Source organism: Vipera berus (assembly GCF_964194415.1).
Source record: "Vipera berus genome assembly, chromosome: 1".
NCBI lineage: Eukaryota > Metazoa > Chordata > Lepidosauria > Squamata > Viperidae > Vipera > Vipera berus.
The window spans coordinates 116,264,933-116,291,642 of record NC_138202.1 but is presented as its reverse complement, the minus strand read 5'-3'; the positions used below and the strand labels follow the sequence as shown (position 1 = coordinate 116,291,642).

Below are 26,710 nucleotides of genomic sequence, written 5' to 3'. Positions count from 1 at the left end.
GGTGTAACAAACCATAATTTAGGACTATACTTGAAACATTGCCACTATGTTAAATATGCAATTTCTTTTAATGACTATTTTGTAAAAACAACCACCCAGCAATATAAATGCAAAGTGCATTCAAGGAAGGAAATCATAGGAGGGAAAATTCCTACAAGCTATGTCAAAACCAGATTAACATACATTATTATGTAGTGTCTTGTGCCAAACCAGTGAATTATTATTATTATGTATTGCTAGAACGCTAAACACCAGTCTTATCCAACTTAATACCCTCCAGATGTAGTGAGGTTCATGATACATAATCCATATTAGTAAGAATTACAGGAGCAGCAGTCTCAACACATCTAAAGGACTTCTTCAACTTGACAAAGGCCGGAGGAATTTCCAAATTTTACTGCAATCCCAGTTGCTGGTTATCTTTCTTGATTTAGGAAAAGAGCGGCTTTGCAAAGGAGAGCTTGGGGCCCCTTGGTGGAGCAGTGGGCTAATGCCTCCTTAAGTAACACCAGCTGCCTGCAATCAGTGCAGGTTCGCATCCCACCAGGCTCAAGGTTGACTCAGCCTTCCATCCTTCCGAGGTAGGTAAAATGAGGACCCAGATTGTTGGGGGCAATTAAGCTGACTTTGTAATAATGCCGCTTGGGGGTGTGTGAAAGCCCTAATAAGCAGGCATATACATAGAATAAAGGCTACTGCTAAGCTTGTAAGCCGCCCTGAGTCTTCAGAGAAGGGCGGGATATAAATGGAATTAAAATAAATAAATATTGTTCTTCAGTCATTGGCTTCTGATTCTTTGTGACAGACGGGCATCATTTCGTTAGAGCTGTCTGTCAGTAAAGTCCTCTTTCAGTTCTTGCAAGCTCCTGCTTAGGACATGAGAGTGAGTATCCAGACATCTGTTGGGTCTTTTTTCTTTTTTCTTATCACAAGTGATTTTTTTTTCATTAGACGCGGCTCTTCTCTTTACTTTCTCTCTCTCCTTTTCTGCCACCGTCGCCGCGACCCCGCCTGGCTCCGATCTCAATCCATTTCTGCCCAAGCCGCTGGCCTGGTCCCGGGGAGGCGCGGCAAACGGGACGGCTGAGTCTCCTCGGCTGTCGACAGAGGCGTTCTAGGACCCAGCAGGCATCCGGGCAGGAGCGGAGCCCATGTGCTCCGCTCCCCTCCTCCGCTCGCCTATCTCTATTGTCTGAATAGCCTGGCGGCGGCGGCAACAACGACACTTTACAGCTTCAGCAACTATCGGGACGGGCTGCGTTGTGCGATTGGAGCAGCGAGGGGAGGACGCGCACGGACGGGCGCTTGCCCGAAGCCGAGTTCTGCAACCGCGCCGGGCAGCCGGGTCCGGTGGGGATGGACCTGCGTCCGGCAGCAGCGCGAGTGGGCATCTGAACGGAGGGAGAGAGGCGGGTCGGGTCCGGCAGAATGGGCTCCAGCCACGCCGCCCCCGGGCTCTGGCTGGTCTTGGCGATTCTTTTCTTGCGCCCTCCCAGAGGTGAGTCCCGGTTGTTCGTCTGGCTGACGGCGGTGGGAAACTTCCCCCGGGCTCTGTCCTCCTAACCTTAAAGGGGCCGATCCTTCCTCGGGAAGGTTTCTGAGTTCGGGTTCCGGCAGGGGAGAAGTGTTTGTTTGTGTGCGTAAAGGGGGAGTCTCTTGTTTCGACGGGAATCGGCCAATTCGGCTCTTCCGATCTCGGCCACCTCTGAGACTTGTTGGGTAAGGGAATCCCTTGGCTTCGGCTCCCGAAAACTATCCCGCGTTCCCGGGTGATCACCATGGAAACACTGAACCCGTCTGCGCGGCGGCGGCTATGTGTGTGTGTGTGAGAGTGTGTGTGTGTGTGTGTGTGAGAGAGAGAGAGAATGTAGACTGAGCAGCTGGGGCTCTTCGCCGTGGGCTCCCCCTCTCGGACTCCTGGGCACGGATCGTAAAGAAGGGGCCCTCCGGCGGTTTGCCAAAGCCCAGAGGTTTCCCCGCGGTTTTTTTTCCAGGTTGGACCTCCCCCCCCTCCCCGCAACCTGTACATCCCCCGATGCTGCGGGATTTTTAATTCTTTTCCCCACGCAAGTTCCCGCCACCTTCTTTACCTGCAGTCGCGGGTTTTTCCTGAGAGAGCTGCTGAGATCTTGGAGATGCAATTCCCCCAGCTGCAAGACGGGGTTAAATTTACCTTGAAAGGCAAAGGAGACGTTTGGGATCTCTATGATTCAATTAGCTTCCGTAGTCCACGCCTCCCCCCCCCACCCCCCTTTCAGCAGGGCAGGGTCAGTCCCCGTGGAGAGAGTCTCTCCTCCCCTCCTCCCAGTCTCGAAGAAGGGAAACGGACGCTGCTTCCCTCGGGAAATAAAATTCGCCAGAAAAGCAAATACAGCTGTGCCTTTCTGCGCCCCGAAAATACTCCGTCTGACTCTCCAGCTGGCTGAAAAGCTCATGAAAGATGGTTAGAAAAGCTCTCCAAACATGATTATCGTTGACCTATTTGCTGCTCTCTGACTTCACTCCATGCATTCTTCTCTTTCAAAGCAATCCAGGAAAAAAAATTCAAACCCTCCTTATTTATATTTACAGCTCTTCTAGTGAGGATAAGCGCTCGTGTAGTTACGAACAGCAGTTTAAGCAATTTCTCAGGCAACTGTGCTCAGGAGTGTTTTAAGAATTAAGACAAGACCCTGGATTTGGGTAGTAGAGCACCCTTCCCTTCCAGATGCCCTCCAGAGGTGCTGGACTACAATATTAATCTTCCCGGGCTAGAATGACCATTCAGCACTGAAGTTCACACATGGGGGCGATAAAGAGGCTCAGAAAAGCTTATATATTTGCTACCCTTTATTTGTTTCTCTTGTAGTATAAATTGTTATAAGAGCCTAGAGACAACAAGCTACATTCCTGGGTTCTCACTACAGTCTTAATTGATTTCTGAGCCCTCTCTGAAGTCATATAAACAAAAGGTATATAGCCAACCTGCATCCCTATACCAATGATCAGGATTACATCCGAATATAGTTGCCTCCACAATACTGAAGAATTAAATATATGGAAATGCTTCCCAATAATATTTTCAGCATCATTTTGCACAAAGGTGGCCCATGTGAGATCCTTGTTCCAAACCACAGATTATACCCTATGTTGGTTTGAATGAAAGACATTTTGGGGCTAAAAGCTATTGGGTCCATTTTATAGTACTGAATCAATCCTCCTGGTTCTCTTCTTAAAAGCAAGCTTATAAGGTAAGCAGGAAAGTTTATTATTGCCTGAAACCTCAAAGAGGGTGTATTCAATTGGGGAGAGAGGGATATATTTGCCAGTCGTACCTGATTTTGCTGTGATTGTGAAATGGAGAGCCATTTCGCCAAAGGAAAATGTGTTGTGCAAGATGGCATATGAAAGGTTTTTCTTATGGCCAACAGAGGGGGAGAGAAAGCAGGCATTCTGTGAGAGATGGACCTAAAATCTGTTGCAAAGGAGATACTTCATTCTTAACATGAAGTGGAAGCCTGTGGCTGGATCACCGTGTCAAGCTGATGAGGGGAAAATAGATGAAGAAACAGTAATTTGCATAGGAAGGGAGGAGAGGTGTCAGAGGTCACAGCCCAGGGGAGGAGGAAACCAGACTGGTAAAGAGTCCCTTGGTCCTTCCCTGTCATTCTCCTTTCTGGAACCTAACAGGGCAGGGGGTGATGTCATGGTATCTCTCAACCATCTGCTGCTTCTTCAGAAGGAAATCCTGTAACACACAACCTGGGGTAGCTTTGATAAAGGGCGCCCATGGGGTTCAGCATCTTTTAATGGACTGATTGTTCTCTAGATCAGAGGGGGAGGTATTTGTTTGCTGTTCTGCCCTCATGTCAGACAGAGGAGCAGGTGGAGATAGCAAAAGATGTTGTTTTATGGAGGTTGCATTATAACCATTGATACAGATTTGTGTGTGTGCATGTGTGTGAGAGAAATTCATTGTTGGACCGAGCACTTTCCCACTGTGCCTCTGGCCACTAACCTCAATATAATAAGTGAAATCTGGATCCTTTCTTATCCTTGCTCATCTGGCATGAATTGAGGATAGGATCATATAGACAGCCAGTTTAACTCATGGTTTTCTATGGTCAAAAATGTAGTGATGTAATTTATATTAATAGCCACACAATTTTAGTGAATACATCTCCTGCAACAGTTTAGAAAGCTGAAAAAGCTGTTTAGGAGTTAGTCTACTGTTTTTAGTTTTCAGGGGGGAAACCCCCCCCCCACATAAATATATTTGGATGTGTCTTGTCTTTCAAAATGGGGGGGATTCTTATTTTTTGAGCTAAGATGTCGCATTTATAGTAGTGCTGGATGCTAGAGGACAGGGATTTTCAGCTTTCATTCAGGAACAGAAAACCCTCAGATGAGCTAGAATTTGGTAGTCTGGCACTTTGTCTCTACCATGGATTAGCCAAATGTCTTGGGATTCCCACAAGCATCAACTTCTCTTGTTGCCCAGTCTCTGGTATTAAGACATATACAGTATCGGTTCCAAAGCTAATGCATAGATAGCAAGACTACAGTAGCCACCAATGATAATCTCTGCCTTAATGACTTTTTAATCAGGCTAATATTCAGTTCCTTGAAAGAAGCCTATTATTCTCAAGTTGGCTTTTCAACTGCTTTTTAACACTGGTTTCCACCTGAGGGGATGCTAAATGCATGCACACCTGCTTTATCTGAGTTTCTGAATATGTCAATGACCATCTTGCCGACATTCTTATTTCTCCTGAGAGCAGAAGGTAACCTAATAGCTGGAAATTGCAGGGAGGTAGTCTTTGACTAACTGTCAGGAAAGCCTTTCTGAAAATATAAATTGTTCAACAATAGAACAAACTGCTTGAGGAGATGGCAAGATCACTTCTGTGGAAGGCATTTTAAAAATGGCTAAATGACCAAGCATCATGGATGGTGCAGTTATGGTATATCTTGCTGTGTCAAGCAATGGGTAGGAATAAATAAGTCCCAGGTTTCATTCCAGCAGTATGATTCTATTATTCTACTCCTAAACTGGACAAACATAGAAAAGCATTAATTTAGTGGTTGGGAAGGTAGTTGTAAATAAATGTAAGTCTACATTGCATTGCTCTGTACCTTTCCATTTCAAGGGATGTTAGCTGCAGTGGATAAGTAGGCATAAAATATTTGAGCATGGAGGTGATGTGGTGTAATGGGCATGAGCATAACCCATTTATGGACTACAACTTTGCACATGGACTTGTACCACACCTGAAGTTTAGCATACATCTTTCACATATTATAACTTGCCCGATTCTTAATAATAAGGATGGGTTTTTCCTGATTATATAGAAACTCCTTTTAATTGTTCATGTCCATGGACACAACTGTAATGGTTATGCATTGTTTGATACTTTAATCCAAGAAATGGCACTAAAAAAGATAGCAGATTTAATATGATGGGGTATGTAATAATACCATTTTTATTTTGTAGGCCATTTAGTTTTATAAATCTTTTATTAACACACACAGAATAACAGAGTTGGAAGAGACCGTGGAGATTTTCTAATAGTTCAACCCCCTACTCAAGCAGAAGGCCCTATACTATTTCAGACAAATGGTTGTTTAATCTCTTCTTAAAAACCTCCAGTGATGGAGCACCCACAGCTTCTGCAATTCTGCTGATTAATTGTTGAAAGGAGAATTTGCAAGAGGATGTAGTTCAGTGAAGCAGTGTGTCTTTCTTTGTTTTGCCCACTTCAATTCCCAGGCCCTGGACTCTGCTAATACATTGTTCATGCCTGCAGTTAGTGTTGCAATATGACTTTGAAGGATGTTGTATTTTCATTCTCACAGTGGAGGACCAAGTGGGACGCTGGATTTGAATCAGGGAAGGTCAGGTGCAAATCTCCACTCAATCAGTATTCTTTTAGGCAGAGAATTACCTTTCAGATGACCCCAATTTACAGTTGTATTTGGGGAACGAATCAGAAAAATCTTGTGTATTTTTGGAGAAGGAAAGTATCAGGGATAAAGAAGTACAATTTTGGTAGAGCGGTTTGGCTTCCTAGAATGCGATCTTTGGGCTAGAGTTGAATACCAATTGTCTTTTGAAATTCTCCAATGTATTTGTGGACAAAGAATTGGAGTAAATGATTATCTCAGAGGAAAGAGAATTTTTCTATCATTTTTTTTCAAGAGAAGGATTATCCCTTAGTGATAATAGCTACACCACTCTACAAAAGCCCTGGAAGCCCAGCAGGCTGCAGGTAGCTAAAAAGAAGATGATGCAGCAAAAGTAGTTACTCTCACACAATCTGTGGCCAAATTGTAATTAAATATGTCAAGTACACCACACACTACCTATTAGAATTTATCCAAAGTCTTCCCCAGCCTAATGCTTTATTAGAAGCATTAGATAATCAACTCCCAAAATTACCAGCATGCTTTGGGACTTTGGGGTGGAGGTCATCAGGCTGTTCTGCAAATATTAATCAAGCAGCCCAGGAAGACTTGAACTAGAGTGTAGTGACCATGAACAAGACAAGAAACAATGGTTGGCAGGACAAGAAACAATGGATGGAAACTAATCAAAGAGAGAAGCAACCTGGAATTAAGGAGAAACTTCCTGACAGAACAATTAGCCAGTGGAACAGCTTGCCTTTAGAAGTTGTAGGTGCTTCATTAGAAGAGACTAGACCAGGGGTCGGCAACCTCGGCTCTTTTATGACTCGTGGACTTCAACTCCCAGAATTCCTGAGCCAGCATAGCTGGCTCAGGAATTCTGGGAGTTGAAGTCCACGAGTCCACGAGTCATAAAAGAGCCGAGGTTGCCGACCCCTGGACTAGACGGTCACTTATCTGAAATGGTATAGTTCTCCTGCTTGAGCAGGGGCTGGACTTCCAAGGTCTATTCCTATTCCTATTCTATTCCTATTCCTATTCCTATTCCTATTCCTATTTCCATTCCATTCCATTCCATTCCATTCCATTCTATTCTATTCTATTCTATTCTATTCTATTCTATTCTATTCTATTCTATTCTATTCTATCCCTATCCCTATCCCTATCCCTATCCCTATCCCTATCCCTATCCCTATCCCTATCCCTATCCCTATCCCTATTCCTATTCTTTTCTATTCCAATTCTATTTCTAATTCTATTCCTATTTCCATTTCCATTTCCATTATTTCTATTTCTATTTCTATTTCTATTTCTATTTCTATTTCTATTTCTATTTCTATTTCTATTTCTATTTCTATTTCTATTTCTATTTCTATTTCTAATTCTAATTCTAATTCTAATTCTATTCCTATTTCATTCTGTTCATAGGATCCAGAAGATTTTATTTGGTTATGATATCTGAGCTTCAAAATTCCAGATACACTAGATCAGGGATTCCTAAACTTTTTGCCATGACACTCCCTTAAAAATCCAGACACCAGAATAAAATGGACAAGAAGTCAATACAATGAAACTTTGAAAATAGTGGATTTATTGTAATAAATTAAAAGGTTCTTCATAGCTTTTCTGGACTTTGTCTGCATCTCCCTAGGGGAGATTCACTTCACAGTTTAGGAAACACTGCACTAGATGGTGAGAGACCTCAAGAATTTTCTTTAAATCTTTCCTACCATCTAGGTGTCCTTTAGGATGTTTCAATCTTAGATATGGTATGCCTAGTTTTTGTTTCAACTATTAAAGCTGGATATAAGCTTTATATAAGCTTTATAAGCCTTGGTGGAGCAGTGGGCTAATGCCTCCTTAAGTAACACCAGCTGCCTGCAATTAGTGCAGGTTCGCATCCCACCAGGCTCAAACTTGACTCAGCCTTCCATCCTTCCGAGGTAGGTAAAATGAGGACCCAGATTGTTGGGGGCAATTAAGCTGACTTTGTAATAATGCCGCTGGGGTGTGTGTGAAAGCCCTAATAAGCAGGCATATACATAGAATGAAGGCTACTGCTAAGCTTGTAAGCCGCCCTGAGTCTTCGGAGAAGGGCGGGATATAAATGGAATTAAAATAAAAATATGTTATTATATCTGAAAAAGAAGAAAAATGCAGGAAATCAACAATGGAAAGATTCTAAATCACCAGTGTAAAATATGTACTTCACATTATGCCAATGTTTTTCTATTAGAACATCTACCTCATATATACATATTCTCCACATGTGGCTGCTTCACTGCTAGGAAAATGCTACCTTTTGCCAGACACGTAATTCATAGAGCACTTCATTAGATTTCAGTTAATTAAAACAACATCCTTATCAGTTTCAACATTGTTGGAATTTGGGAACATCCCAACACTCAAAACTCAAGTCTAGTTGAATATTACTGTTTCAAATGATTGGGGGAGGGGGAGTAGAGACCCTCCAAGAAACTCCTTATTACTCCATTGCGCATCCAGAAAAAATAAAATGGCTGCTTGGAACAGAAAACCCAAGTGAAACCAAGGTGTTGATCAGAAAATGAGGAAAACTGGATAAAGTACATTACCAAGCAGATAAGAAAGCCAGGACTAGCAATTTTGAACTACAAACATTGGAAGGACCATTTGGTAAATTCATTGTAAGCATTAAGTGAATTGTGAAACAGGTTTGTCTGCTGAGATCTGGGAGTTTTAAGTAGAAATAGCTAAGTGACTGTTGAATAAATTACAAATTTGCTCTGCGAAATTTAACCTGATCAACCATATTTTGACTGGAACTTAATTTTTTTTTTACTCATTTGATTTTGATTATTCAGCCTACAAAGTAAAAACATTGATCAAGATCACACAAACTGTCTTTACCATCAATTATTTCGTGATGGGTCAAGGTCAATTTATTATTTGTATAAAATATTTTAACCCATCTTTCTGGATACCTTGTCTTAAAGCAATTTAGATGACTACAAAGCATCTATGGAGGGCAGAGAATGTGGATGAATAATTGAAATTAAGAGTTAAGAGTTCCAATTTTAAAAATGAAAAAACAAAAATATATCAACATTTAAAAAACTAAACAGGAATAATTGTGTCTTCAGAATTTTGCCTTGTTTTGTTTTTAAAAAGGATATTTAGGAGACCTTTCCCCATATCCATCAGTCTAACAGCACTTATTGATGAGCCAAAGATAATCTTGATGGGTAGTCTTTTGAGGTTGTCAGAATAACAGCATAAGGCCATCACCAAAGTGGGTATAACAACATTTATTTGAGAATGTCTTTTTTTAGAAGTTAAGCTTTGGATTTAAGCTATTCTTGCTGCATTAAACCTAAACGTAAGCTTAAACCTTTATTTATAGTCATTTTGTTTGGAACAATGTGAGATTATACCTCCACTTGCTATCAAAATTCAACATGACAATTTTGGGGAATTCTGTGGATTACAAAATAAGGGGTGACAGATGCTATCATTTCCATGGAAAACTATCTCAAGACATCAGGAAATCACTAGCGATGGAGAGAGGTGTGAAGCTGTGAAGGGCATCATTGAAATTGGTCTTTCACTTCTGTAAACCAGTTGTTATGCCAGAGTGGTCTGCTCTGAGAGGAATCTAGGAGTCCTAGTGAATGTCCATTTAAATATGAGCCAGCAATGTACCACAAAAAAGCCAATGCAGTCCTGGGCTGTATTAACAGAGGAATAGAATTTAGATCACATGAAGTATAAGTATTACTTAATTATGCCTTGGTAAGACCACACTTGGAATAGAAAGAGTATGGAGAAGAGCAGCAAAAATGATTAAGGGATTGGAGGCTAAAAGATAATGAAGAACGGTTGCAGGAACTGGACATGTCTAGTCTAATAGAAAGACTAGGAATGACATGACACCAGTCTTTCAATATCTAAGGGATGGTCACAAAGTAGAGGGAGTCAACCTATTCTCCAAAGCACCTGAAGGCAGGATAAGAAGCAATGGATGGAAACTTATCAAAGAGAGAAGCAACCTAAGGAGAAATTTCCTGACAGTGAGGACAATTAACCAGTGGAACAGCTTGCCTTCAGAAGTTGTGGGTGCTCCATCACTGGAGATTTTTAAGAAGAGATTGGACAGCCAGTTGTCTGAAATGGTACAGGGAATTTTGCTTGAGCAGATGATTGGATTAGTCCCTTTCAACTTTGTTATTCTGTTAGTCTGTTCTCATGTCATATGGAATTTTCATGGAAAACAGGTACCCCTATCTCTAAATCTCAAAGTATAATTGTTGCTGTATCCAGGGTTGTCTAAAGGACAGTTAAAATGGCAGGTGTGATCAGACAACTGAAGTCTCATTCCTTTTTAACATCCTTTTTATCTTATGCATTACACACATATGAAGAGGGACAGAACTGCCTGGTCGCCTGCCATATTGACACAATTGTCCTCCCCCTCACTGTGCCCATATTCTGGAAGACCCATGTGAGAAGTTTATAATCTTTCCTAACCAGATGTCTGTTTATAAGCACTTGTCAACCACACTTTAAGACTTGAAGGGATTGTAGACAGACCTCTTCAGTTATCCTGTATGGGGGATGAACTAGAAGATTAAATCAATTATGGAGGTCAAAATCACTTGCCCTTTCAAAGTCTAAATTGTCATAATAGTTTTTATTATTCAAGAAATGAAATAAATTTCTATAAGAGAGCCTCTCTCCTTACCATACTCTTCAGACATTCCCACTTCCCCTTAAAAGTATACTGGGTTCCATAATTACCAAAAATAATGTTAGTAAAGGTAAAGGTTCCCCCGCACATGCGTGCTAGTCATTTCTGACTCTAGAGGCCGGTGCTCATCTCCGTTTCAAAGCCAAAGAGCCAGCGCTTGTCTGAGGACGTCTCTGTGGTCATGTGGCCGGCATGACTAGACGCCAAAGGCACAGTTATTCTTCATCTATGTTTTCCCAGCCTCTTGTACTACAGCTTTAGTTGGCTGTAGTCCAGCTGTGGGCTACTGGGTATGTTTGAGTCCTGGCTGTTTCAAAGGTTTCTTTCTTACCTCCCAACAGGTTCACATCTGTTTCTTACAAAACAGCTTCTAAAATCAGGGAACTAGAAAGGATAGTTTGGAAATACACAGCCTTGATGTTATTCATTTATTCAGCTTTCATCCCCTTCCCTCATCAGATGTTGCCTGCATTTACTTTTTATCAAGCTGTGGGTGTCCAGAGAATTCTGAGCAGGATGAGAATTGAATTTCTAATAGGAAGTGGGAAAAGCAAAATGCAAACACCTGAAATAGAAACATGATGTTTATACTGTGCCTTTCTGTGAATCATAAAGGCAGATTTGTTGGCCTTAGGTAGTGCAAATAACTGTATCTTACAGCAGGATTTGATTTTTCTTGTACTATTGGGTTGCTTAATCTTTTAAAATCCTTCATCCTGAAAACATTTCAACTTCCCCATAGGCAACGTTTGACAAAATAGCATAGCATTATAAAAGAGCTAAGGATTTAAAATAGCTAGTAGCACAATTCAAGAGCAGTCCCTTGGCCATGCTTAGATGGAATTCATTGATATCAGCTGACCTTAAATTAGCCCATTGACCTAAATTTCATTTAATTCAGTAGGCCTGATTTAAGTGGGACTTAATCTGGCCTCAATTCAATCAGAATGACACAAGAGCATAGGAAGGGTGTTTTATAGCCTATTTTCACTTATAAGTGGAACATGTATGGGACACCGAAGATCTAAGAGCTAGTATTGTTAAGACCCAGATTGCATTCTAATCTTAGCCATGTAAAGTTACTGGGTGACTTTGAGCCAGTCATCCTCTCTCCACATAGCATACCTTGCAGGATTGTCATTTTTGAAATAAAATGAAGGGAAGTCTCCATGTCAGCTACCTTGAATTCCTGATTGTTGTAACTGAATATTTTTTGTTTAAAAAACCTGCATGTATAATGTATAAATTTTGTACATTCAGTGTGCCTCCGGTAACTGATCACAGTAATCTACAAGACATTTTCCAAAGAAGTTCATTGTAAAATTGCGCTACAGATTCTTTTACTAGTGCAGTTATAATTAGGCTGCATTGTAGAATACAACAGTAATTCACTTTATAATACAATCCTAAGGATACTTTCTCTGAAGAAGGTTAAGCTTCTTCATTAGGATTTACTCCCTGAATAATGCACACATAATTGAGAAAAGACCAATTAAATTCAAGACACCTGTTTATATAAAATTTAATAGTCATTGCTTACCAATTTCAATATTCAGAAGGTAAGTCCCTTCGTTTAGTCAATCAAAATAATGCAATTCCTAAGTGTTAATGACAGATTTGAGGGAACTTCAAGATTTGCAGAACTACAAGCAGAAAGACTAAAGAGATTTTTGAGTGAATTTATACATACAGATCAAAATGGATTTTTACCAACAAGACAAAGAACAATCTAAGAATGATCTTAGATACTTTGGAATATTACAAAATGCATCCATTTTGGCATTTTTTTAGATGCACAGAAAGCTTTTGATAATGTCAACTTAGCAATTTATGGTACAAAAATTAAGCTACCGGTATATGAACTTTGGAGAAAACTATAAATATAATTAAAACAATTTATTATAGACAAATGGCCAAAGTAATTGTAAATGGAGATTTTACAGAGAATTTTAACATTAAGAAAGGCACAAGACAAGGGTGTCCATTATCTGCATTATTATTTATTTTAACTCTGGAAGTGATGAATAGAAATGTTAGACAGGACCCAGAAATTAAAGGTATGGAGATAAAAGATGAAAAAAATAAATTACAAGCATTTGTGGACGATTTGGTATTTATTTAGAAGATACCTTGGAGACAACCCCTAAATTATTGGCAAAGATTGAAGAATTTGGAGAAGTAGCAGGATTGAAAATAAATAGAGATAAGACTAAAGTGATAGTTAAAAATCTTTCAGATAGACAAAAAAAATCAATTGTCAGAAAAAACAGATCTCCAGATAGTTAAGAAAGTTAAATACCCGGGGATATACTTAACAGCAAGGTGTGTGACATTAAAAGAAGATAATTATCCTAAACTATTAAATAAAATCAGATTTGGAAAGATGGAAAAATTTACAATTATCAATCTTGTAGCAATTTCAGTCTTATTCTGGCTTTTTCTCCTTGCCCGATTAACAGAGGATTTGGGCTACCAGACTGGGTTCTATAATACTATCAAGCAGCGGCATTAACGTGACTAAAAGAGTGGATAACCCTTAGATACAAAAGACTACTATACCTAGAAGGACATGACCTACAACTTGGATGGCATGCCTTTCTATGGTATGGGAAGAATAAAATCCATAAATACTTTCAATATCATTATATAAGAAATGCCTTGCTTTTGACATGGGAAAAGATAAAAATGAAAATTTATATGAAAATACCAGGATGGATCTCGACAATGGAAGTGTTTGTGCACCCAAATTTAATCAACTATGAGAAACTTTGTGACATACAAAGACATTTTGAATACTAATGGGAAATTACAAACTAAACAAGAACTGGAAGAACAGGGTATTGAGCTATCATGATGGCCACACTTGCAAATGCAAATGAGATACGAAAAAGATGTTAAAACATATGGTTTTTATAAAGATCAAACAGTGTTTGACCAGATACTATTGTCATCAGATGAAAAATTCATTAAGAAACTATAAATTTTGGGTTAAACCTGAAGATGGAAGATGAACAAGTTAAAGAAACAATGATAACTTGGGCAAAATTTTTTGGACACAATGTAGAATTAGAAAAATAGCAAAACTTGTGGGAAAGAAAGTATAAAATAACAAGGGCAGCTAATTATAAAGAAAATCAATATAAAATGTTTTATAGAAGGTATCTACCACCTGCAAGATTAGCAAAAATGTTTAAAAACATGTCTAGTAATTGTTGGAAATGTAGACAAAAGCCAGGCACATACTATCACGTTTGGTTTACATGCCCTAAAGCAAAAAATGTTTGGTCAAAAATACACGTGGTTACAGAAAATATTAAGAAAACATGTAGATTTTAAGCCAGAATTATTTCTTCTAGGTATAATTACAGAGGACTATGACAAAAAAGGTGTATATTTAATATTACATGCATTAACAGCAGCGAGAATTGCATTTGCACAATATTGGAAAAATGAAGAAACACCATCAGAAGAAGGCATAATTAAGAAAATTTTGGATTGTGCAGAAATGGATAGACTTACATTGAAAATGAAAGGGAAAGAAGTTCCAGAATATTTCCAAACATGAGATAATTTCTACAAATGGCTGGAAAAATGGAGTAGAGAGTAGAAATGGAAGTTGTATTACTATTAATGTTAAATATGTGAACCCAGACAACACTTTGTTTATTAAGCACTAAAGATTTGTAACTATAAAAACTTAATAAAATACTTATTAAAAAACATTTGCAGAACTACAGAGCTATGTAAAAAGGAGCAAGAAAACTCACTAAAAAGTAAACATTAGATCACTCTCAATATACTTCTTTGAAAGCTTGAAATAATATGTAGGAAATGAATAAAGTAAATTTGTGAATATCTTAAAATATATGAAATCTCAATAGTAATAACAATAATTTCATTCATTCTTATTTTTTCTTATTAATTTAAGTATATGTTTATTCACAAAATTTGTAACCTATTTTTCATTGATAGCAGAATCCAAAGCATGAATAAACTTTGACCTGTGGTGGCACAGTGGTTAGAATGCAGTATTGCAGGCTAGCTCTGCATTCCACTGCCAGGAGTTCGATCCTGACCAGATCAAGGTTGACTCAGCCTTCCAGCCTTCTGAGGTTGGTAAAATGAGGACCCAGATTGTTGGTGGGGCAACATGAGGACTCTAAACTGTTTTGAGAGTGTTGTAAAGCACTATGAAGTGGTATATAAGTCTAAGTGCTATTGCTATTTAAATATAATGAAATATTATCTAGTTTTTTTAAATCCTAAAGCTATTAAAACCCGTAACATATTATGGACATTCTAATATAAAGATCATCAATAGCAAAACATGATGATGATGACGACAACGACGATGATGACAACACAGTACAGTTACAACATGGTGCTCTCCATGGTACTGAATTAGACCAATAGGAGAAGCCATCAGTCATTTGTCAGATTCACCAACTAAATTAAAAGCACTCAATGGCTCAGAGAATTTCCATCTTCAGCGTACTGAGTATTATACTGAGTCAGTGTTGAATCTTAACAACTATACAGATAGACTTTCATGATGAGGGATCAATTCACACCCTTAGATGGTTGGTTGTTTGCAGAAAGGTATAGTATTTGGGCTGCAAAAATTCAGCCTCTAATTAAACTACAACAAACAGAGTGGTCCATATCTCTTTGTCAGATAACTGCAGCCAAGATACTGGCTATTCTTGAAGCCATACTTTGTTGTTTGAGAGTGCACTGAACAACACTGATACAAACTTGTACAGATGAATTATTGTTTCTTTTTTAGCACGTTAGAGTAATTGGAGCCGGAGATAGTTCCTTTGGGGACTAGTTGATTATCTCTGATCCAAGTCTGAGTTCTTAGTTTTGTCAAAATGAGCTTAGCCTTTCTCTCCAGGATTGGGAGTGGGAATGGGGTCACAAACGTAAATGTCTATGGAGTGAGGGAGTTACATATCTGATGTTGATGGGCATAGTTCTCCTGTTTGCAGTGGATTGTGAATCTGATCCTCCTGACTCGGTGTATTTGCCAGCTGAATTAAAAGTACTCAATGGCTCAGAGTATTTCCGTCTTCAGCGTACTGACCGTTACTCACCAGGAAATGCTTCCTTCAGCTCTCACTCAGAGACGTTCCTCTTCCTTCATCGTCGACTTGCAGGAAAACCCAGTATCCAGGCTACCTACCTTCCTTTCACTGCCCAGCAGGTAAATTAGCCTTATAATTGTTTAGAGAGATGCTTCAATGTAAAACAGAAACCACAACCCTTGAGTCATATTTAGAACTTTAGAAACGTACCATGGGAACTCACATAAAATGTCCACCATGTGGCCCAAATGGGTGACTTTGTGTTTTGTTACATCCTTTTTAAGGATTCCCCCAACAGGAGGGGGGAGGGGAGGCAAGGGGAAAAATGTCAAAACATGATTTACAACAAAACCATAAATTTGGTGGGACTTATGTGATGTTACAATGTAATATTTTGACATTCTGATGTCCCTGTGGTCAGGAATGGACACCATTGATGTCACAATCGTAGCACAGTGGTTAGAATGCAGTATTGCAGGCTAACTCTACCCACAATCTGGAGTTTGATCCAGACAGGGCTCAAGGTGGACTCAGCCTTCCATCCTTTCAAAGTCAGTAAAAATGAGGACCCAGATTGTTGGTGGCAATATGCTGACATTGTAAAGTGCTCAGAGAGGGCTGTAAAGGACTATAGGGTGGTACATGTCTAAGTGCTATTGCTGTTGCTAATTTCTTCTGCTTAGTTTTATCTTTTTTTAAATAAATGTTGCTTTTAACAACACAAAAAATTGCAGCCACCAATTGTATTTCTTTTCTAAAAATGCTTATAGCATCCACATCGGATCCAGTCTCATGCTTGTGAAGTAGAATGATGCTAGAGGCTGCCACTTGCCTTTGTAACTGACTAGCTTACTATTTATATGGTGTTGTTTGTTTGTTTTTTTTTAAATGGGGCAGGAAACCTGATAGTTACCAAGTGAGCTACCCAAGGGCACCACACTGAGGATTCCCTGTGTAAGAAATGGAATGGTGCTGAGTTCCATTCTTCCCTGAATTTATTCAATGAGATTCTACTCTGAATTCAGATTTCGTTTTCTCTCCAGGAATTTCCAACAGATAATTCCCAGTTCACAGATGTCTCTACTACCTGGGACATCCGTGCTGTATCCATTGAAGGCACAGTATCTCCTCATGAGCCATACGCTCGTGTTCTTTTTCACCTCCAAGGGCAGGATTGGATGTCAAAACGACAGCCCCTGCCTTGCGTCAGCCTGCATGTCTTCCATCAGGCCCAGGCTGTGCATCGGGCCTGTCACCTTCAGGTAGGTACAGTACATATGTTTATACTCTCACAAATTGTGGAGGAACTAAGTACATGGCTCTCGGATGCCGTGGAAAATAAAGCTCTGCTATGGCTGTTTGGCTGCATTCTGTTGAAGACAATGGAGGTAAATATGCGGAAGTAAGTAGAAATTATGAGGTGCAAGTTGCTTGGAGGTTCTAAGAGATTGTGGACAAATGTCTATATTAATTTTACAAGCCTCTGATATGATCTTCATGGTAAAGAGCCCTGCAGTTAATCACAGGATCCATGATTCTAGAGCAGAAAAGGTTGATATTTAAGCATTAAATATTAACATACTTAAATATTAAATAATAGCATTCTTCTTGTAAACCTCACTTAAAACAGAAGTACTGTATCATTCAAAGCATCTGACTGGTCTGCAGCATACATTTCTTTTCTCAAATGTATTTGTCCTTCTAAATCCTCCCACCCCTCACCCACAAAGGAGAAGGCATGGAGTAATTCCTCCTTTTTTCATCTTGCATAAAATGCCTTTCTTTGTGCAAGAAAATTGATTCCAAGCTTAGTGCCAGGATATTTATGCTAGGTGTGTATAATAACAAGTGTCAATTTTTCATGTGGAATGTTTGCTGTTTGTTATGTGCTGATCCCATTGTCCTGAGCAGCACTACAGCTGGTCCTTGATTTCTGACCATTCATTTAGCAACCATTATAACAACATTGAAAAAAGTGACATCGACCAGTCTTTGTGCTTGCAGAGTTTGCAACATCCCTGATGGTCATGTCATGAAAATTTGGGCTTTTGGCAACTGGCATATATTTACAACTGTTGCAGCATCCTGAGGTCATATGATCACCATTTGCCACCTTCCCAGGGAGCTTCCAACAAACAAGTCAGTGGGAGATGCTGAAATCATTTCACTGCAGCAAAAAAGGTCATAAAATGAGACACAACTTATTTAACAACTGTATTGCTTAATGATAGAAGTTCTGGTCTGAATTGTGGTTGTAAGTTGAGAACTGCTTGTACTCCAAAATGTGGAAGAGGAGAGGAGAGCAAGAGAATTGTCACTAAAGTGGTAAGACGAGTGCTTTCAGAAAACTATCTAAAAGCAGCAGATAATTGGGGCAGAGACCATAACTAAGCGGTAAAGCACATATGTCATGTATTTACTCATTGTTAATTGACTCTGGGAGGCATGATGAGTACCAAACAAGCAATGAGTACCAAACAATTTTTTTCCCATAAGAAATAATGTAGTGAGTCACAAGACAGCCTGACTGACAAGTTCTAACTTGTGCGTTGAGTACCAAACAATGGGACAAAATTTTTGCAACAAAACATGTCGAGCACCAAACCTGATGAGTTTCAAAGGAGTTGAGTAACAAGGTACCAACTGTACAAGGTTTCAAGTATGATCCAGCTATTATAGCCATTAGTGTAAATATGAGAAAGGTGTGTGTGTGAGAGAGAGAGAGACATTGGTCTCAGTTCCTCAGGGACCTGTTGCCTATTAGAGTAGGTGGAATTAGGCAAGATAGACCAGGCCATTACACTGTATAAACTTTGCATAGCTTGAGGGTGAGCTTTACAATGAGTCCATAGCATGTGAGTTTCTCTTTTTTCCTATCTAGGCTCCCCTGGGCATGTGTGTGGTGGAACTAGAACTTCCCCCTCACTGGTTCTCTCCTCCACTTGGCACTCTTCATCGCAGATCAGAGGATTCAGTCACCCCAACTCTAAGAGCAGAGTTGTACTATAGGCTGGAGTCCACTCTACCCGGGAAGGTACACAGAGAGTGTCCCCATGTGCGAGCCCAGCAGAGGCCGCATCCAGGTACAGAAAGCTCCAAGGAGCAGCTGCACTATGTGGGCCCTGTGGATATCAGAGTGATGAGCCCTCCACGGCGGCAGGAAGTGCGGTTGGATGACAATGTGATGGTCCACGTACCAGACACAGTCCTGCGCCCAGGACAGCTTTTCACTGCCACTCTCATTCTGCAACAGAACTTCACAGCTGATCTGCTGACTCTCCGGTGAGTGACAGTTGCCATCCACTTATTCGAATGGCAAAGGATTTTGAATTTAAAAGTCATTTCAGTCACAGTGAACTCAATCTTGAAAAATAATCATAATTGTGAACAATTAAGTACCATATTGTTTTCAACTGTTTCAAGTTCATTGCACACATTTCTTAATTGTGAAATATACAATGACTCTGGGCTCCTATATTATTTAGCCAACTCCTGTAGGTGAGATTGAAGATGTGAGAGAGTGGGTTGCCTGGTTTGTTCATGGCAGAGCTGAGATTTACAGCAGCCTATGGATTTCTTGATGCCCACTTACTCTATGAGTTCTCTGCAGCAAGTTTTCATCTCTTCCAAAGCTGCTCATCCTTTGAAGACTTCTCTTTGCTCATCCTAACTTTAACAATGAGGCTGTCTACTCTAGATGGTCTTTGCTTCTCCGTCTGTACATCTTATTTTTTTACTTGTCATTCCTTTCAGAATCAAGGTAAAGAAAGGGTTACAGGTTCTGGCTGCTCGCCCCACCAGACCAGAGGCTTGGACGGCAAAGCTGGACAAGTTCAAGAGTGCCAAACACCACACCGCTTTGATCACTTGTCGTCTATCTTCTGTCAGTGGGTTGGACTGGAAGTAGGTAGCCTTTGAGGCTCATAATTGTTTCTACAGAACTGCTTAGTTCACCTTGGGATGAGGCATCAGGCAGCCCCTCTGAACAGATTGTACTGTAATGCATTAGGTGTTTTTCTTTTGAAAGGAAAACTTGCCCTTATCTGCATATACCTATGAAGAAAGCATTGAACTAGGACTCCATCTACTCTGTCTCTCCCATTCCTTGTAAAAGGACAATTCACTTTTTGCTTGAAGGGAAGCTGAATACTGGATCCCTTATCAACTATACAGTTTGAGAAAGTTAATTGCTCCTTAATTTGCATAATCCTACAACTGTTCTAATTTGCATAATTCTATGTTAGTGATAGAAGGAACAAGTTCTCTTTCCAACAGATGTTAGTCTTCTGTTTCCTTCTTCACCATCACTAGGACTAAAATCTTGTTGAGCAGAAGTTGTTCACAGAAGCTTTAATGCCCTAGAAATATAGCTGTGCAACCAGTACTCAGTTGTATGTCTCTAAGAGCTATTCAGATTGTTTGCATAGTTCTGTAACTGCCTCAGTATATTAATTTTAGTTTTTCCTTCCTTGGATCTCAACCAAAGAAGCCACTCATGTTCTTCTCCCCTACAGTATTGATTCCAGGTGGATAGCCTCAAAGTTCTTCCCTTTTGATTTTTTTTCTAGGTAGATCAGGGGTCTTCAAACTTGGCCCTTTTATGACTTGTGGACTTCAACTCCCAGAATTCCTCAGCCAGGCAGATGTTCTGTTGAAAATTGTGGCTTTGCCATCAAATTTTAGTCCTGCAGTCTCAGAGTACTCTCAGAGTCATAAAGTGGAGAGAGGATCACGCAATCCATAGGCCACAGATTGCTCATCCCTGAGGCAGGAAATAGGAAAAACTTGGAAGGAAATATCTATTTCTCAAATGCTTGTTAGAGGCATTTGTGTGATTCTGGCACCATCCTTGAATCCTACTATGGAAAAATAGGAGAAGAATGGTTGGTTGGGCATAGATCTTGGAAGCATTTCAAACAGCATCTACTGTGTATTTCTTTGCATTGATCTTGCTCCAGGTATCAGAAATTGATTTAATAGTGCTGAGTTTCTGGGTTAATAGATAGATAACCTTTATTGTCATTGTCGTAATAGGCTAGGGGCTAATTATTTTGATGTTTCACCAGCAGCTATGGCTGGCATCTTCAGAGGTGAAAGTGATCTTTTATACCACCAGATTTGTTGGTAACTTAAGCTAACTGAGCTCTTGTGTTTACACTAGAACTAATTTCTAACTGGACTATGTCATTGGTATTCTGGAAAGCCAGTTTCTGATTGGGTTTTTATCCAGATGAAAATGTCTGATTTGAGGAAGTTTCAGAGGAACTCATTTTTTCATTGGTCTTTGAAACATGCCGCTGTTTATTATATTCCAGATGAGACTGCTGTAAAGTTTATATGGTGTTGGTTAATTAAGGAAAGTTTTATTTTGGTATGATGTAAAGCTGGAAACCAGGGTTTGTTAACCTTCTTGTTCAAGTTATTGGGAAGTTTATACATTTCAATAGCTTTTCTAAGTAGTCATGCTTGATGATTTGACAAGATTGCTAGTACTTTTGTGCCTTTAAACTGAATATTGTGCCCATTATGTAGCTGCAGGTGTTCAGCTGCCATAAAATTTTCAATTTTTTTCTAGTCAGCAATATGAGAAAGTCTGAATGGTTCTGTTTTTTGAACCAGAGAATGCTATGCAGTTCTTTCAGCTCCATGATGATCAAGATAAGTGAGGTGGACATGTTATTGTTGCAGATGTTCTGTCGTCTCCTCAGTATTCCCTGGGTTCTCTGATCTCTTGAGTGTTGACTTCTAACCTCTCCATTTAGGGCAGCAGATTCTCCAGAGTTCCTATATTTGGATTTTCTTGTGGAGAATGGTACAGGTGCTCTGGCTGCTACACGCCCTGTTACCTGGCAAGTGGAGTACCCTGGCCAGGATCCTGAGGCTGAGAAGGACAAGATGGTGTGGGAGATCCAAGTATCAGAGAGAGATGTGCGGGCCTTGGTTCCATTAGTAAAGGTAAGGCCTGAAAATTAGTGTTTTTCTTCTCATGGATAACTTGTAGCACTGGAGCCTTACACAATTCCCTTGACTCTCTCCAGGAGCAGGAAATTGTGAACACTGCACTCCTCACAGGAATCCCCCAGTCTGTGCCTGTGAGGCTGGTTGTGGTTGAAACAGGAGGAGCTGTATCGGAAGTAACACAGCAGATGGGGTGTGAATCCTCTAATAAGCAGGTCCTACAGGTGAGAAACAAATACTGTCATAAAGGATGTGCTTCTGAATCAAAATCAGCAACGCTTATTAAGACTGCACTCTTCTCCTCTGATTGCCAAATTATTTCTCAAATGAGAGTCAGATTCAGGGTTATAAACCATGCTTAATCACTTCAGTTAAATGTTTAGGGGTTGCATTCTCACAACAAGGCAGACTTAGTTTTAATCATAGTTAACATTTGTAATTTAGGATGTTAGCAAATCCAGCCGATTCAGTTAGTTTATGACTTAAGTTTGTTGTGCAAACAGAGAGAAGAGATTAGTAATCAAGTACAATCTTAGCCAGAGTTCCCATTCTAAATCAGATAACCTGTCTGTGTTACTTTATATTTCCACTGTATTTGTGGGAAAAACAGACCCTACATTATTACCTGGAATGCTTTGAAATCTTGGTTCCTAATCCATGTAGGTTCTTCTTGATGACACCTCACCTTAATTTTACCCTTTCTCTTCATACATTTTAAGACTTGGCATTCCACTGATCTAGCAAACTCATGCTATATTTTTAGACTGCTCCCTTCTAGTGGTCTACATCAGTGGCCACAGCTTCATCTTTGTCCACATCAAATGTTCTTCCTCCATGTTTTCATGCATGTACCATTTCTATGAGAAATATAGAATGAAGCAGAGCAATGTTGAAGCTCATGAAAAATAATTGTACCCGTATATCCAATGGTAATGGGCGACTTCCCTCATTTTCTGTGGAGTTTACAACTTATTTCTCTATATCACCCAAAAGGACTCAATCTCCCACTGATAGATTATAAGAACTCACAGCAATTTCCAATTATGGTTCCATCTTGAATTGTTCTAGAGGAAAAGAAAACAGAGAAATCCATACTGGGTTAAGGAATCAGTATGGGCATTCTTGCGTTCTACTAACACTTCCTTAGGCCTTTGGATGTACATCTATGGACCTGAGTGTGTTTTCTAATTCACCTGTAGGTATCAGATGTATGTGATGCTGTTTATGTAGGAGGAAAAGAGAGCCGAGGGGCACGGGGTGTACGAGTGGATTTCTGGCACCGTCGTCTGCATGCATCATTACTCTTTACTGTCTGGGCTCCACTTCTGCCTTTGCGTATTGAACTAACCGATACCTCTTTGGAGCAAATACGAGGCTGGAGGGTATCTGGCCCAGTGTCTGAGAGGTAAGTGTTATGATTCCAGGAGAGTCACTAACAATGAGTTGAAGGAGTGGCATCCTTCCTCAACGTAGCTCTCTGTAGATGTTTTCAGAATACAGTTTCTAGATTCCCTACCACCAAGGCCAATGCTGATACAGAATACTGGGAGCTGTGACCTCCAACTCATCCAGAGGATGTTAAATTGGGGAAAACTGCCTTACACTTTGTAAATGGGCTAAGTCCTTGCATTTCTTCTCTGAACAGTCCAGCAGAACCAGAAGAGGGTGGGGAAGAAGCTGAGAGGAAAGCACGTGGCTGTCGGCTCCAATACCAGCGTGCAGGGGTCCGTTTCCTCACCCATTTTGTGGCTCACCCTCTAGAGGGTGGACGTCACCTGACCTATATGCCAAGCTCTGATTGGCTGCTGGATGTTTCGCATCTGGTGCAGAAGCATGCTAGAATCCAAGACCCTCGAATAGCAACACTGGAAGGTGGGAAAGTGGTGGTTGGCCGTGAAATAGGAATGACCTCTGTGGAGGTAAGGAGCATGTGAGAAAAAATGGGGGCTGAGTGGTTCCTTGATGAGATGGGATGGAATGAGATGAGAAGCTTGCTTGGAGTATGATGATAGTTGTTCAAAGGGATGAGCCAGGTGCTGTGCACAGGCTGATGGATGTTGCTTTTGTCTCCAGTTTGGGGAAATGGTGGGATATGGTGGGTGTGGTTATGAAGAAAGAGGGATGTGACAGCTTTACAAGCAATCTATGAAAGATACTGTACATTGTAAGCATCTCTATTGCCTTTATTTGTTATCTATCTATCTGCCTGCCTGCCTGCCTATCTATCATCTATCTGTCATCTATCTATCTATCTATCTATCTATCTATCTATCTATCTATCTATCTATCTATCTATCTATCATCTATCTAATATCTATCCATCATCTGTCATCTATCTGTCAGTCACTGAGGGGAACACACTCTCCCTATTTGGTCACTTGGCTGGCAAATTAACCATTCAGTTAACCATGACTTGATGTTGAGATGGATGAGAAGAGACATCGCAAAGAATACAGCTTCTTATGAAATAACAATATATTCTCTATTTTTCTTCAGGTGCGTTCTCCTGTTTCCGATTCTATCCTGGGGGAACAGACTCTGGTGGTGTCAGAAGAGAAAGTCTCAGTTTCAGAGCTGCAGGCCCATCTGGTATCAGGTCTAACATTGACAGTGTTTGCAGAACTAGGACATCCAAATGTTTACACTGCAATGTGCCAGGGACTTTCTGCTCTGAATTCCCTGAAACAGGTGACGAATTTTTCTACCCCTTCATAACACTATGAATTTAATTTTCTATCCTTATGTGTTACAGAAGCACTAAATTGCATTTTGAGGCTTCATACCTTCCCTTCCATGGCTCGCTTAAGCTAAAGTTAGACTTGATAGAAATGTCATGTTATAATTATCCTCAAATATAGAATCTGTGTGTCTTGTCCTCTCCAAGATTTGCAAAATCTGTTTTATTTGGGTGGCATGACAGGGGATCACTCTATGGTGAGTTTTCTTGCCATGATGTGTAGTAGTCAAAGAAGAGGGATAGAAATTTGGTAAAAGGGAAGGTGCTTCATCGAGTTGGGTGGCATGATTTACATCTGCTACCAATATGGATAATGATGCCTCTGTTGGTCAACTTGCCCAACCCACCATTACTATTTTAAGGCAAATTGAGATTTCAGTTTTTTTCCTTTTTTTCTGCAGGAAGCAGTTCTGAGCATCTGGTTGGTATTCAGTGATCACACCTTGGCTCCAGGAGAGCTTTATGGCCGACGGGATGCATCTCTCTTGCTTTCTTCCTTGAATCCTGATGTAGTATCAGTGCGGCTGGAAGAGGAACACGCTTACCCAGTGATCATTGCTGAAGGCCCAGGCCAGGGGTCCCTCCTGCAGCTCAGCCTACATTCCCCAGACTCTTGCCGCAAGGGGAAACATAAGGCTCCCCTTTCTCAGGGGACAGCATGGCTGGAAGTGAACTTTGGCTGGCATCTCCTGACCACTAAGAGCCCACAGCAAGAAGATCTCCATCTACATGGTAAGGCCCCCTTTTGGCAAGCAGAAGGTGCCATGTCAGGTGAAGCAGTGACCATTGCAGCTATCACAGAGAATGGCAGAGGTTCAAGAAGGCGTGGCCCAGTAGCACGAGGGCCGCCGATGACCAAATTTGAGGGAGCTGGTGTTAGCTCCTATGAGGATATTGAACAAGTGGAAGAAGTGGAGGAAGATGAGATGGTGAAGGCACCTGCAAGGGTGACAGATCTAGAGATTGGAATGTATGTCCTCCTGGGAGTTTTCTGTTTGGCCATCTTTATCTTCCTTGTCAACTGTGTGGTCTTTGTCCTTCGTTATCAGCGCAAGGAACCTCCTGATGCTGGATCAGGTCCAGCCTCTTCTGCCCAGCAGCCTCACAATTGGGTCTGGCTAGGCACTGATCAGGAGGATCTTAGTCGGCAGCTGGATCTGTGCAAGCAACACTGCAAAGACCAGCCTCGGGGCCCTTCTAGTACCAACGAGGGGTATTCTTGCTGTGCAAGGCCAGAAGGAACTTTGGAAGCTTTGGCCCCAGAGGCCCCAGCTCCATTACCAGAGCCAGAAACAGGGGTCTCTGCTAATAATTTGGGCCTGACTGCACCAGGGAACCCAGCACTGACCAGCACCTTGTCCAGGAAGAAAGAGGGCAGGGATGTGGGTGGTCGGCGGAAGCGTGTAGAATTTGTGACCTTTGCTTCACCGTCCAACTCCGCTCCAAGCCCCCCTGCTTCTGGACCAGTAGTTCAGTCCATCCTGGTAGCCAGTGAAGATGACATTCGTTGGGTCTGTGAGGACATGGGGCTGCATGATCCAGATGAGCTGCGCAGCTACATGGAAAGGATTCGAGGTAGCTCCTGATCTGCCCTAGCCCATTCATGTGGGCAAACCAATAAGATGGTCACCCCCTTAGGTGCTCTCCTAGGATCAGTCAGCTGAACTCTCTACCTGCTTCTTTTTAAATAAGGGCTCTCCGCAGTAGTACACCACCCTTGGACTAGTTTGTGAGGAGAAAATGAGCCAGAGATATTTCTGCTGCTCTCTGTGTTAGAGTCCCACTTCCTTTTCATTCTGGTTGGAGGCATTCTCTCCACCTATTATTCTCTCAGCAGAACTAGCACATTCCTCCTGGGAAGAGAGCCCATGTGTGCTCATTGCTTCTCCCTCTACCCCCTAAAAAAACTTTTGGTGTGGATGAGGAGTTTGCAGACTGGAAAGTAGCTGAGAGGTAGGCTGGCTGCAATGTACTGTGGAGGTGATCTAGGGGGCTGATACAAGACCTCACATATTACATTGACCTTCATTGCCAGTGTGTGTCCATTGTTATGATATGAACAACGAGTGTCTTTCTGTCCTTCCTGTGGTCTGAGCCTGGGGCTCTGCCCCTACCCCTTACCCCCAATCCCCTGACCCCCCCCCCCAAAGTTGGGCAAGGACAGAGCTCCAGGGAGCACTGGCTGGGCCTTTTCCACCCTGGTTGTGTGCCTGATGTCCTTAAGAGTTTTTGTACAATCGCTCATATTTTATACCGTACTATTGGGAGGCTGCCAGGCAAGTCCTTTATTTATGGAAGATTTTTAATTCTTACATTGTT

At 40.9% G+C, this 26,710-nt stretch overlaps 1 protein-coding gene across 1 annotated transcript; it reads left to right on the top strand.

The window, feature by feature from the left end:
- The first annotated feature begins 1,249 nt into the window (after positions 1 to 1,249).
- TMEM132A (transmembrane protein 132A) lies at positions 1,250 to 26,662 on the top strand. The gene is made up of 11 exons (XM_081331972.1): positions 1,250 to 1,498; positions 15,601 to 15,815; positions 16,740 to 16,958; positions 18,578 to 18,978; positions 19,450 to 19,599; positions 21,459 to 21,651; positions 21,735 to 21,878; positions 22,854 to 23,059; positions 23,300 to 23,573; positions 24,151 to 24,342; positions 24,793 to 26,662. Exons 1-11 carry the CDS (start codon positions 1,429 to 1,431, stop codon positions 25,975 to 25,977), a joined length of 3,249 nt encoding a protein of 1,082 aa, XP_081188098.1. The 5' UTR covers positions 1,250 to 1,428; the 3' UTR covers positions 25,978 to 26,662.
- The last annotated feature ends 48 nt before the right edge of the window (positions 26,663 to 26,710 follow it).

Coding starts and splice junctions, on each gene's coding strand:
- TMEM132A (XM_081331972.1), top strand. CDS start 1,429: ATGGGCTCCAGCCACGCCGCCCCCGGGCTCTGGCTGGTCTTGGCGATT. Junction 15,816..16,739: donor TTCCTTTCACTGCCCAGCAG/GTAAATTAGCCT, acceptor TTTTCTCTCCAG/GAATTTCCAACAGATAATTC. Junction 23,574..24,150: donor TAGGAATGACCTCTGTGGAG/GTAAGGAGCATG, acceptor ATTTTTCTTCAG/GTGCGTTCTCCTGTTTCCGA.